Source organism: Pituophis catenifer, unplaced genomic scaffold (assembly GCF_029215685.1).
Source record: "Pituophis catenifer annectens isolate HBS135680 unplaced genomic scaffold, rPitCat1.0.hap2 SCAF_7, whole genome shotgun sequence".
NCBI classification, from domain to species: domain Eukaryota; kingdom Metazoa; phylum Chordata; class Lepidosauria; order Squamata; family Colubridae; genus Pituophis; species Pituophis catenifer.
This window is the reverse complement of record NW_027256887.1, coordinates 4,596,262-4,609,455: the sequence shown is the minus strand read 5'-3', so window position 1 is coordinate 4,609,455 and position 13,194 is coordinate 4,596,262. Positions and strand designations below refer to the sequence as shown.

At 43.0% G+C, this 13,194-nt stretch overlaps 1 protein-coding gene across 1 annotated transcript in view; it reads right to left on the bottom strand.

The window, feature by feature from the left end:
• The window catches only part of LAMB1 (laminin subunit beta 1), a 95,039-nt gene that overhangs the window by 26,726 nt on the left and 55,119 nt on the right, over nucleotides 1-13,194 (bottom strand). Inside the window, exons 20-23 of the mRNA XM_070946590.1 lie at nucleotides 11,207-11,370; nucleotides 9,188-9,412; nucleotides 6,114-6,331; nucleotides 5,211-5,307 (exon numbers count right to left, since the gene is read on the bottom strand). Coding sequence (XP_070802691.1) covers nucleotides 5,211-5,307; nucleotides 6,114-6,331; nucleotides 9,188-9,412; nucleotides 11,207-11,370 — 704 coding nt within the window. The remainder of the gene's footprint in view (nucleotides 1-5,210; nucleotides 5,308-6,113; nucleotides 6,332-9,187; nucleotides 9,413-11,206; nucleotides 11,371-13,194) is intronic.

The following is a 13,194-nucleotide window of genomic DNA, read 5'->3' as shown; positions in this document are numbered from 1 at the left end:
ACTGCCATCTTTCAGGGCTAAGCTGGATCTAGAATTCACCACCTCCCGGTTTCTAGCTTGGACCTTAACCAATGGACCAAATTGCTTTTTTAAAGCATATTTTATATTTAGCATATCAAGCAGGGGTGAAATCCAGCAGGTTCTGACAGGTTCTGGAGAACCGGTAGCGGAAATTTTGAGCAGTTCGGAGAACCGGCAAATGCTACCTCTGGCTGGCCCCAGAGTGGGGTGGGAATGGAGATTTTGCAATATCCTTCCCCCAAGAGTGGGGAGGGAATGGGGATTTTGCAGTAACCTTCCCCCAGGAGTGGGGAAGGAATCGGGATTTTGCAGTAACCTTCCCCTGGAATGGGGTGGGAATGGAGATTTTGCAGTATCTTTCCCCTGCCATGCCCACCAAGCCACGCCCACCAAGCCACGCCCACAGAACAAGTAGTAAAAATTCTGACTGGCCCCGCCCCCATCTATTCTCTGCCTCCTGAGTCCCAGCTGATTGGGAGGAAATGGGGATTTTGCAGTATCTTTCCCCTGCCATGCCCACCAAACCACGGCCACCAAGCCACACCACACCACACCACGGCCACCAAGCCACGCCCACAGAACTGGTAGTAAATAAATTTGAATTTCAACACTGATATCTAGTTACTGGCTGTGGGAGTGCCCCTAATCCTACCAAGGGCGACATTTGAGGTCCCTCCCAACTCTGTTATTCTGTATTCTGATGAACTACTCTGTGGATTTCTTGATCCAAAAACTGGGAGCGCCCAGATCTGTTTTTAGGATTGGCCAGGCCCACCAATGACAGCCATTTGAAGGACAGACAACCACCAGTGTAGCTTTTTGATGAAACTATCCAGATCCGTATCCTTCACATTCCAAACATACTTAACCCTCCACCAATATTAGAAAAAGAACAAAACACACAGGGAGAATGTAAACTTAGCTTAGCATCCCTATGGACCAGAAATCAACGCTCAGATACTTCATCGTGATATCATCCTAGATTTAAAACAAGGGTTTGGCAAGCCTAGGCATCATAAGATTTAAGGAGGGTTCAGGACAACCTGGAATATGTTTTTAAGAAGAGAGCGGAGAGTGGGGAAGAATTCAAAACTGCATCCTACAAACGATGAACAAACTGGAACATTTAACCTTGAGAAGCCCCAAAAGGGGATATGATAACATTCCTCAAATACCTAAAAGGACATCTGGCAGAACAAGGCCGATGCCCTGCAAATTACCATTCCAGGATGCAGGACAGGGAATAAAAGGTTTCAGTTACAGGAAAGGCAGATTCTGAAGGTTAAGGACAAAGTCAGATCGAGTTTGTTGATCTTTGAGACTAATTATCCAGAGATACGGTAGTTCTCCTGCATTGAATAGGTTCAAGTAGAGGCTGGACAGCCATATATGGCCAGGGATTCCTGCAAAATAGATCTCTGCGCAGAACGGATGTCTCATTCGAGGGTTCCTTCCAACTCTACAATTCTGTATTTAAAATCCATACAGAAATTGATAGATGATAGAAATGATAGATAGATAGATGATAGACAGACAGACAGATATAGACGATAGATAGATAGATAGATAGAGAGATAGATAGATAGATGATAGATAGATAGATAGATAGATAGATAGATAGATAGATAGATAGATAGATAGATAGATAGATAGGGATGGATGGAGGGATGGATGGAGATAGGTAGGTAGATAGACACAGAGTAGGTGGATGGATAGAGAGAGATAGAAAGAGAGAGAGAGAGAGGGTGGATGGATGGATGGATTAGATAAGAAGAGCCTTGGTAGTACAAGGGTTTAAGGCACCCTGTTATTAAGCTGCTTAAGACCAGCTGCCTGCAATTACTGCAGGGTTCGAATCTCGCCAAGGCTCAAGGTTGACTCAGCCTTCCATCCTTTCTAAGGTAGGTAAATTGAGGACCCAGTTTGTGGGGGCAATAAGCTGACTTTGTATAAATATACAAAAGGATGAAGGCTATTGCTGAGCACATTGTAAGCCGCCCTGAGTCTTTGGAGAAGGGCGGCATATAAATCAAATTAAAAAAAAAAAATACAGTGGGTAGGTGGATGGATGGATGGATGAAGATAGATAGATAGATAGATAGATAGATAGATAGATAGATAGATAGATAGAGTGGATGGATGGATGGATGGATGGATGGACACGATAGATAGATAGATAGATAGATAGATAGATAGATAGATAGATAGAGATGGAGATAGATAGGTAGGTAGACAGACAGAGTGGGCGGATAGATAGAGATAGATAGATAGATAGATAGATAGATAGATAGATAGATAGAGTGGATGGATGGATAGATTAGATAAATACAGTGGGTGGGTGGGTGGGTGGGTGGATGGATGGATGGATGGATAGATCTTCTCATGTTTCTCATCTTCTATCTTTCCTATTACCTTCTCCTATTGGTAGCTTATGATTTATCGTTGTTTGTGTCTTAGGATTTATGATTGTATCTTATGATTTCTGAATCTATGACTTACCACTTTGTTGTTTGTATGTACACTGGGAGCTTCTCGTCTTTCCTATCTCCTCATCTTTCCTACTACCTTCTCCTCTTGGTATCTTATAATTTATCACTTGTTGTTTGTGTCTAACGGTTTATGGTCTCTATGACATCACTTTGTTGTTTGTATGTACACCGAGAGCTTCTGCACCAGAGACAAATATCCCTTGTGTCTCCAATCGCACTTGGCCAATAAAGAATTCTGTTCTAATCTATAGATAGATTATAATCTCTCTCTCTCCCTCCTCCCTCCCTATCTCCCCCTCCCCCTCCCTCTCTCCCCCTCCCCTAGAGTGGGGTGGGAATGGAGATTTTACAGTACCCTTCCCCTGCCACGCCCACCAAGCCACGCCCACCAAGCCATTCCATGCCATGCCCACCAAGCCACACCCACAGAACCGGTAGTAAAAAAAATTTGAAGCCCACCATTGATTAAGAGTGAGTGGAAAGAAAAGAGTTGTGTGTAATTGGTATAGAAGTTGGATGTCGGAGGCCAAATAATACAAACTGAATGAATGATTGAATGAATGAATGATAAATAAAGACAGAAGTTGGCATTTACCCTATTATCTCACCCAGATTTGAAAGAAAGATATAGCACTTCCTTCCACAAACAGAAGATAACACCAGGACCATAAATGCCCAAACAAACAAAAGACAAAACTTCTCACAGGAGGGGAAATCTAATCTGTTATCTCAGATTAGATTACCTCAGATTACTCTCCCATGACTCAGGAGAACCATGTTTATTTAAGAACAGGCCAATTTATATCAACTCTAAAATAGTCAAGTACAGGTAGGTATTGTGCGGTCTCAATTTTCACTCCCATTTTTAAAACATATATTTATTTATTTATTTATTTATTTAAAAAAAGAAAGCTTGGGCTGGTTTGCCTTCTAGAAGCCACTCATTTCCTTAGTTTGTTTTTTAAAAAAAAAAACCCACACACATTCCACTGAAATACCGACATTTTGCATCAATTAAAACAAATTCCACTGAAATGCTGAGCTTTTGTGGCAGAATAAACAGAATAACAGAGCTGAAAGGGACTTTAGAGGTCTTGTAGTCTAACCCCCTGCTCAAGCACGAGACCCTATATACATTTCAGACAAATGGTTGTCCACTCTCTTCTTAAAAACCTCCAGTGATGAAGCACCCACAACTTCTGGAGGCCAGCTGTTCCGCTGGTAATTGTCCTCACTGTCAGGAAATTCTATAGTTTTCACGCATTCTGTTTCCTTCTTTTGCAGATGTTTACATTTGCTACAGTTTTAATTAAACAATTAAAAAGCATGCAAATCTAAATCAAGACTGCACTTTCCATACAACCCTGCGAAATCTTATTTTAATTTTTTATACGTAACTGTGCTATTCACAAGCTGCTATTTAAATCCAACGCTGTTGAATGTAACTCCACTAAAATAGAACACCAGATAAGTCCGCCGGAGAATCTTTTTAAAGTCCTTTGCAGAAACATACATTGCAACGTAAGAGATAAGGCTTTGTTAACAAATCCTGGATAAATAACCTATATTGCAACATTAAGAGACTAAGGATGGTACCAGTGGTGAAATGTAAAATTTGTTACTACCGGTTTTGTGGGCATGGCTTGGTGGGGGTGGGGGTAATATGACTGAGTGGACGTGGTCAACTTTTTTTTTTTTAACTTTTAACACCATTTTTTCTACAACCTCTTCGTCTGAAGAGGTTGTAAAAAAAATGCTTTTAAAAGCCTCTGATGATCCCAGCGGAGTTGCTCATCACGAAACAAACCATCTTCAACTATCTCGGATTGTCCCAAAATATCAGAACTGTACCAATGCTGGTTACAGGTTGTCCTCGGCTCATTTATTCAAGTTATTCAAGTGTTAGTTATCACCTTTAAAGCGCTCCATGGCTTAGGACCTGGGTACCTACGAGACTGTCTTTTGCCACCAATAGCCTCCCACCGACCAGTTCGTTCTCACAGGGAGGGACTACTCAGGGTACCGTCAGTCAAATTATGTCGACTGGCGACTCCCAGGGGGAGGGCCTTCTCTGTGAGGGATCCAACCCTTTGGAATAAACTGCCCCCGGAGATACGGAATATCCCTGATCTCCGTGCTTTCCGCCGTGCCCTCAAGACCCTGATGTTCCAACAGGCGGGGCTAAACATACGAACATGTGAATGATTTTTTAAATGTTATCTAATTCTGGGTTTTATTTAATTGACCAAACTAAGTAATAATTTTAATTAGCAATTTTATGATGTTTGTGTGTCTATATTTTTCTTGACTGTACACTGCCTTGAGTCCTACGGGAGAAAGGCGGTATAGAAATATAATAAATAAATAAATAAATAAATAAATAAATAAATAAATAAATAAATAAATAAATAAATAAATAAATAAATAAATAAATAAATAAATTTAATGACCGGCCAAAGTTTTGCCACCTTAACAACCACTTCACTAACTTAACCGCTGCAGCGAATTACTTAACTGCTGGGGCAAGACAAGGGCGTAAGAAGGGCAAAACTCACTGAACAACTTGTCTCCCTTAGCGACGGAAAGGTTGGGGCTCAATTGTGATCGTAAGTCGAGGACTACCTGTATTGGAATATTTGAATATATGCCCCCCCCCCAAAAAAGGAAGGAAGGGTGAACAAGGAATAATAACACACTTACCTTGGCAGCTCACGGTAGGATCACCCCAGAAATATTCCTGGCATTCTGTACAGGTGCGTCCCCCGAATCCTGGCATACATTGGCACTGCCCGGTGAACTGTTAATTTAAGAGGGGAGGGGGAGACAAACAATTTTAGACCACTGACAGGTCAGTACTAAAGCCTGGCTGGTCATAATATGGATCCATAATTAGGAACTTCATCATTTTTTAAAAAATATGATCAATTCACCCAGCCTGTCTTCTCATCTTAACTGCATTCTTTCTAAATCATGGCAGATGCTATAAGAGAAGTACATAGAAAAACCAAGTAGCTTTCATGCCTAAGGTAGGACTAGAACTCACTGTTTCCTGGTGATTCACCCAGGTGGCTTTCATGCCTAAGGCAAGACTAGAACTCATGTCTCCTGGTGATTGGCCCAAAGTCACCTAGCTGGCTTTCTTGCCTAAAACAGGACTAGAACTCACTGTCTCCTGGTGATTGGCCTAAAGACACCTAACAGGTTTTCATGCCTAAGGCGGGACTAGAACTCACCGTCTCCTGGTGAGTCACCCAGCCGGCTTTCATGCCTACAGCAGAACTAGAACTCACTGTCTCCTGGTGATTTGCCAGAAGTCACTCAGTCGGCTTTCTTACCTAAGGCAGAACTATAACTCACTATCTCCTAGTGATTGGCCCAAAGTTACTCAGCTGACTTTCTTGCCTAAGGCAGGACTAGAATTCTCAGTCTCCTGGTTTCTACCCCAATCTTTTAACCACATCCCCAAAAGGCATCTCTTCTGGAGAGAAGAATTCCTCCATTATTTCCTGATGAGTGAGTTTCGCTCTTAAGATATCTGAAAATCCCAAAAGAACCAGAGCTAGTATCCCTCTGCCATCCTCAGCTCCGATAAAGCTTCCTCACCTCGTTGCAAGACGGGCCAAAGGAATGCTCGGGATTACAGGCGCAGGTTTCGCATCCGGTCCCGCTGCTCAGTTTCCATGTGTTCGGGGCGCAATGATCGCAATTCTGCCCAACCACATTGGGGAGACACTGACACTGGCCCGTTTCTTTCTCGCAATCACAGTTTTCGGAGCTGTTGCAGCGGTGACGCACCGTTCCGAGGTAGTTGCAGACACATTCTGGAAGGAAGGAGTAGCAAAAACTAACGTGTGTTTTACAGCAGGGGTGTCAAACTCGATTTCATTGAGGGCCGCATCAGGGTTGTGTTTAACCTCGGGGGGCTGGGATGGACGTGGCCAGGGTGGGCGTGGCCAGCTCGACGTCACTTGTGTTGGGGGCGCCTGTGGTGGCCCAAGCGCTCTTCCATTCATATATAATTTTATGGTACTACTCCAAAAAAAAAGTGGTGTTATTAGCTAGTTTTAGAAAATACAGTTTTCCTGAAACGTTTCCACAATTTTGGCCACTACTGTATTAGTTCAGATAGGTTATCTTTCTATAAGAAACATAAAAATCGATGCCATATTAAAGGTATTGGTGATTTTCCTATTAACACGTCTTCTTTCTACTGAATATTTTTGTTTTAAAAAAATCTATTTTTCTTCTACAGAACACATTTCCCCTCTGGTGCCTGAAAGTTGGATGTCTTCCCTTCAAAAAGAGGAACAATGAGATAAGAAAAGGGTGTAAATTAAGGAGAGGGAAGAGTCGGAATATTATAGAGGGTGGAATAAACTATATGATTGGTTAGAAAAAAGAAACCAAAATAACAATTCGGAATGTTAATTTAACCAGGGAGTGTAAATTGCTGAACAGTGTCAACCGGTTAATGATGGTTTTGTAAATCGATACTAATGTAAATATAAGTACGTAGATGAAAGATTGAATAAGAATAGAGAATACATATCCATGTCGATACAGTAAGCTGTAAAATAATATATGACGTAAAGTTATGTTTGTTTCGTGTCTTGAATGTCTTTTTTGTTGTATTTTTCTTTACTTTGTTTTTAAAACTTAAAAACTTAATAAAAATTGTTTTTTAATAAAAAAAAGGAGAGATAAGAAAAATGTGTATTTAATATTACATGTCGTCACAGCGGCGAGGATTATATTCGCACAATATTGGAAAAAAATGAAGAAACACCACGAGACGAAGAGATAATGAAGAAGATACCCGACTGTGCAGACATGGATAAATTGAACATTAAAAATTCATCAGAAAGAGGACACAGAATACTATCAAACATGGAATCTATTTTACCGGTGGTTGGAAAAAAGGGGTGGAGATTAAGAATGTAATCAGTATTGTCGGGGCTGGGATTCAGCCGGTTCGGACCGGTTCAGGTGAACCGGTAGGTCCGACGATCAGCTGAGTGCGAACTGGACGATTAGCTGGGCCCACACTCTATACCGACCTATATTTCCTTTGTTTGAAGCCCAGCTGATAGGCGCAGTAGTGAGGATTGCCATGCCTCAGCTGTTTTACTCACTGGGGCTGCAGTAGAAGGTAAATTTTAGAGCGGTTTTCAAACACAATGCACGTGCTCAGCGAACCGGCTGAATCCCACTGCTGAGTATTGTTAAGCAAATTAAATACCCAGACAACACGATATTTATTAAGCACTAAGCAATGTAATTAATAAAAAGCCAATGAAATTTTACATATATATAAAAAAGGAGAACAATGAATTTTAATTTAAAAAAGACTTTCCACTCCTCAAAGCTTCTTTTCAGGGTATGCAAAAGTTTTTGGCGTTCTCAAGATAGCCCCTGTCTAATTGGATGCTGGGGGTTAAAATCTGAGAGTGCTTGTAATCCACAAAAGCCTATTCATGCTAGAGCAGACTCATCCCTTGACCTTTTAAGAGTTTTATCTTCCCCACAGAGGAATTTCCAGTATTTGCTCCACTAAATTACACCCTGGAGTTGAAGAGAGGCTAGGATGCAACCTAGGAGGTAGATTCCCAGTAGATTAAAATAGGGTTTCTGATTTCCAGATGAGGAAATGACTTTATCCCCTAATCCTTCCCAAATTCCATTATTTGGATTTAAAAAAAAAGTTTATTTGTACATTTTCATTTAACATACATAAGTGCTTTGTGAACAGTATATTGTCTGGGTCACTTAATAATGTTTTTCCAGCTCCTAATTTCTACCTCTATTATCCAACCATTTATAGAAGAAATCCCATATTTGAAAGTACTCTGTATCTTCCTTTTCTTTTATCCTTAATGTCAGTCTATCCATTTCTGCGCAATCTAATATATTTTTTAAATTACATCTCCTTCTCTCAGTGTTTCCTCATTTTTCCATATTGTGCAAATACAATTCTTGCTGCTGTCGAAACATGCAATATTAAATACAAATTCCCCTTATTATATTTTTCTGGAACTGTGCCTAACAGAAATATTTCTGGTTTATAATCTATATGCAGCTGTAACATTTTTTTCTAACCGCGTATGTATTTTTTATCCAATATTTCTTTGCTTTCACACATGTACACCACATGTGATAGTAGGTGCCCAGTGACTGATTATATTACTAACATTTGGTGGAATTTGGATTTTTAAAGGGGAATGAAGCCAAAAAGAAACTTTTGGCAGAGGGTTGCAGGAGGCCGTCGCAGCCACCTGAGCTCCATTTTCGCTGGTAGAGGCACCATGGGCCAATATTTCACTCTTTCCAGGGTGGCCCCACAGGCCAGATGTAAGCACAAGGGTGGGCTTCAAAATTTTTAGCAAGGGGTTCTCTGCCCGGATGCTGGGTGGTTGTGGCCATGGTGGGCGTGGCCTAGTTGGCTTCCTGCACTATGAAGGGGGGGGCATTTTTGCCCTCCCTGGGCTCTGGAGGCTTTCCTCGAGCCTCCAGGAGGGCGAAAATGGCCTCCCCAGGCTCCGGAGGCCCTCTTTCCGAACTTCCGGTAGGCCCGTTTTTTGCCCTCCCTGAGCCTCCGCGGGCCATGAGTTTGATACCCCTGATCTAAGGCCCAAGGCTACCCACAAAAATCAAAAGCAGAGAGTCCCTTTTAAACTCACTTCTACAATCCTGTTGAAGAGCCCATCCGTAGTAGCCAGGTTTACACTCTTGGCAGTGTTCGCCTTGGGTGTGAAACAAACACCTGAGACACAACCCGGTTTTTTTGTCACAAGCCTCCGGATCAGAGGAATCGATGTTGTTGTTACACTGGCAAGGATGGCATCTCCCGCCAACCTCTTCAGGGTTTCCAAAGAAGCCGGAGGCACATTCGTCGCATCTGCTTCCTGTTCAACCAGCAATCAAAGGAAAAGGGAAATCTTCAGCAAATTATCGTTTGTTTATATCCCGCCTTTATGATTTCTACCCAAGGTTACAAACACATACAAGGTTACAACAACAATCCTGTGAGGTGGGTTGGGCTGAGAGAGAGAGTGACTGGACCAAATTCTTCCAATCGGCTTTCATGGCTAAGGCGGGACTAGAACTCCCTGTCTGAAGGTGATTGGCCCAAAGCCACCCAACTTGCTTTCATGGCTAAGGTGGGACTAGAACTCCCAGACCCCTGGTGATTGGCCCAAAGCCACCCAACTTGCTTTCATGGGTAAGGTGGGACTAGAACTCCCAGTCTCCTGGTGATTGGACCAAAGTCACCCAACCAGTTTTCATGGCTAAGGCGGAACTAGAACTCCCAGTCTCCTAGTGATTGGACCAAAGCCGCCCAACTTGCTTTCATGGGTAAGGTGGGACTAGAACTCCCAGTCTCCTAGTGATTGGACCAAAGCCGCCCAACTTGCTTTCATGGGTAAGGTGGGACTAGAACTCCCAGTCTCCTAGTGATTGGTCCGAAGTCACCCAGCCATCTTTCATGGCTAAGGCAGAACTAGAACTCCCAGTCTCCTAGTGATTGGTCCGAAGTCACCCAGCCATCTTTCATGGCTAAGGCAGAACTAGAACTCCCAGTCTCCTAGTGATTGGACCAAAGCCGCCCAACTTGCTTTCATGGGTAAGGTGGGACTAGAACTCCCAGTCTCCTAGTGATTGGACCAAAGCCGCCCAACTTGCTTTCATGGGTAAGGTGGGACTAGAACTCCCAGACTCCTGGTGATTGGCCCAAAGCCGCCCAACTTGCTTTCATGGGTAAGGTGGGACTAGAACTCCCAGTCTCCTAGTGATTGGACCAAAGCCGCCCAACTTGCTTTCATGGGTAAGGTGGGACTAGAACTCCCAGTCTCCTAGTGATTGGCCCGAAGTCACCCAGCTGGCTTTCATGGCTAAGGTGGGACTAGAACTCACAGTCTCACAGTTTCTAACCTGGTGCCTTAACCAATAGCTCAAGCTGGCTTGAATTCCGCCAGAAACCAAAGTGTGAGAGAAATAATGTGTGTATGTTAAGGAACAGGACCTATCATTAACTCTTTGTAAAGCATCAACGTTAACATTCCTCAACTTACATTCGTTTAGTGACTGTTCAAAGTTACAACGCCCGTGAAAAAAATTGACTAACAACTGTTTTTCACATTTACCTTTGCAGCTTCCCTATGCTCATGTGATCAAGACTTGGCCGCTTAGCAACTGACTCATATTTACGACGGTTCTCGCGGTCATGTGATCCCCTTTTGCGACCTTCTCACAAGCAAAGTCAAGGGGGAAGCCAGATCCAGTTAACAACCGTGTGACTAACTTAACAACTGCAGTGATTCGCTTAACAACCGTGGGAAGAAAGTTCGTAAAACGGGGCAAAACTCACTTAACAACTCTCTTGCGGAAGTTTGGAGCTCAATTGCTGTCGTAAATCGAGGACTACCTGTAGTTACAGTATGTCACAAAACCATTTACTTTTATATGAGTGGTGCGGTGGCCTAGAGGTGGAGCTCTCGCCTCACAATCAGAAGGCTGTGAGTTCGATCCTAGGTAGAGATATTTCTCTCTCTGGGCACAATGAGAATATCTCTGCTGCGAACTCCGCATTGGCAACAGGAAGGGCATCCGGCCAGTAAACACTCAGCTCCATTCAGTTGCTCCGACTCCACCCCGATGCAAGGGATTACGGGATCATTAAACAACCAAAAAAAATTTACCTTTATATCCTCTCTCACAAACGCACACCACTTGTAACGTAATCCGGTCTTGATAACATCCGTTGGCAAACTGGCGCCCACTTTCCGGTCCATCTGGGCAAGGACAAGGACGGCAGTGATCGCCTGATCCCAAGACTGGATCTCCATAAAAACCAGCGAAGCACCTAAATTTTATAGAACAAGGTTTCTTACAAGCCATATGATACAGTATATTGATCGACTGAATATACACCTAAACTACTGAAGTATTTTTTTTCTCTATGTAATCCTCGACTTACAACAATTCATTTAGGGACCGTTCAAAGTTACAAAGGCACTGAACAAAAGTGACTTACGACCGTATTTCACAATTATGACAGTTGCAGCATCCCCTTGGTCACATGATTTATATTTGGATGCTTGACAACTGGTTCATACTTATGACGGTTGTAGTGGTCCGGGGTCACGTAATCCTCTTTGGCGATGAGCAAAATCAAGGGGGAAGCCGGATTCACTTAACAACCGGGTTACTAACTTATCAACTGCAGTGATTCACTTAACAAACCGCGGCAAGAAAGAGGCAAAACTCGCTGAACAAATGTCTCACTTAACAACAGAAATTTGAGGCTCGACTGTGGTCGTAAGCCGAGGACTACCTGTACGATATAAAGAACACAGCCTAGACCTCTAAAATATCGGCCTTTTGTTTATTTGTTTATTCAATAGCAATAGCACTTAGACTTCAGTGATGGGTTGCTCCCGGTTCGCACCGGTTCGCAAGAACCGCTAGGAAAAAATTTTAGTAGTTCGGAGAACCGCAAATAATGCTGGTTGGCCACGCCCCCAAACCGGTCCCCGGCCCGGTTGCCGCTCGCTTACCCCGCCCACCTCATCACAGGCTTTTTTATTTTTTTTACTTTTAAAAGCATTTTTTCTTCAACCTCTTCGGCTGAAAAAATATTTTTAAAAGTTAAAAAAAAAAGCCTCTGACGATCGCGCGGCTCAGCTGGGATCGTCAGAGGCTTCTGAAAGCATTTTTTTCTGCAAAAGAAAATCCCTTTAAAAGCCTCTGGCAATCCCAGCAGATTTGCCTGATCGTCAGAAGCTTCTATAAAAGCATTTTTTTCTGCAACCTCTTCAGCCAAAGAGGTTGTAGGAAAAAAAAATGCCTTTAAAAGCCTCTGGCAATCCCAGCAGATTTGCCTGGTTGTCAGAAGCTTCTAAAAGCATTTTTTTCTGCAACCTCTTAAGATTGTAGAAAAAATGCTTTTAAAAGTTAAAAAAAAAAAAGTTGGCCACGCCCTCATTACCCCAAGCCATGCCCACAAAATAAGCCACGCCTACAGGACCCACCCGTTAGACTTATATACTGCTTCACAGTGCTTTACAGCCCTCTCTAAGCGGTTTACAGAGTCAGCCTATTGCCCCCAACAATCTGGGTCTTCATTTGACCCACCTCAGAAGGATGGAAGGTTGAGTCAACCTTGAGCCTGGTGAGATTTGAACTGCCAAATTGCAGGCAGCCGGCAGGCAGCAGAAGTACCCTGCAGTACTGCACTCTAACCACTGCGTCACCGAGGTTCGTTCAAATTACCCCACTTCAATCTCACAAAACTTGGTGGTTACGGTGTCCCAGTAAAAGGAGGAACTGAAAGTGTTCCTGAAGGATGCTTTTTTTAAAAAAAAAACTCTGTTTTTAATCCCTTCCTAAATAAACTACCAGGGGAATTCTGGGAGTTGAAGTCCACAAGTCTTAAAAGCAGTGTTGAAATCCAATTTTTTTTTTTACTACCGGTTCTGTGGGCGTGGCTTGGTAGGTGTGGTGTGGCTTGGTGGGTATGGCAGGGGAAGGATACTGCAAAAATCTCCATTCCCTCCCCACTCCTGGGGGAAGGATATTGCAAAATCTCCATTCCCACCCCACTCCTGGGGGAAGGATATTGCAAAATATCCATTCCCACCCCACTCTGGGGCCAGCCAGAGGTGGTATTTGCCGGTTCTCCGAACTG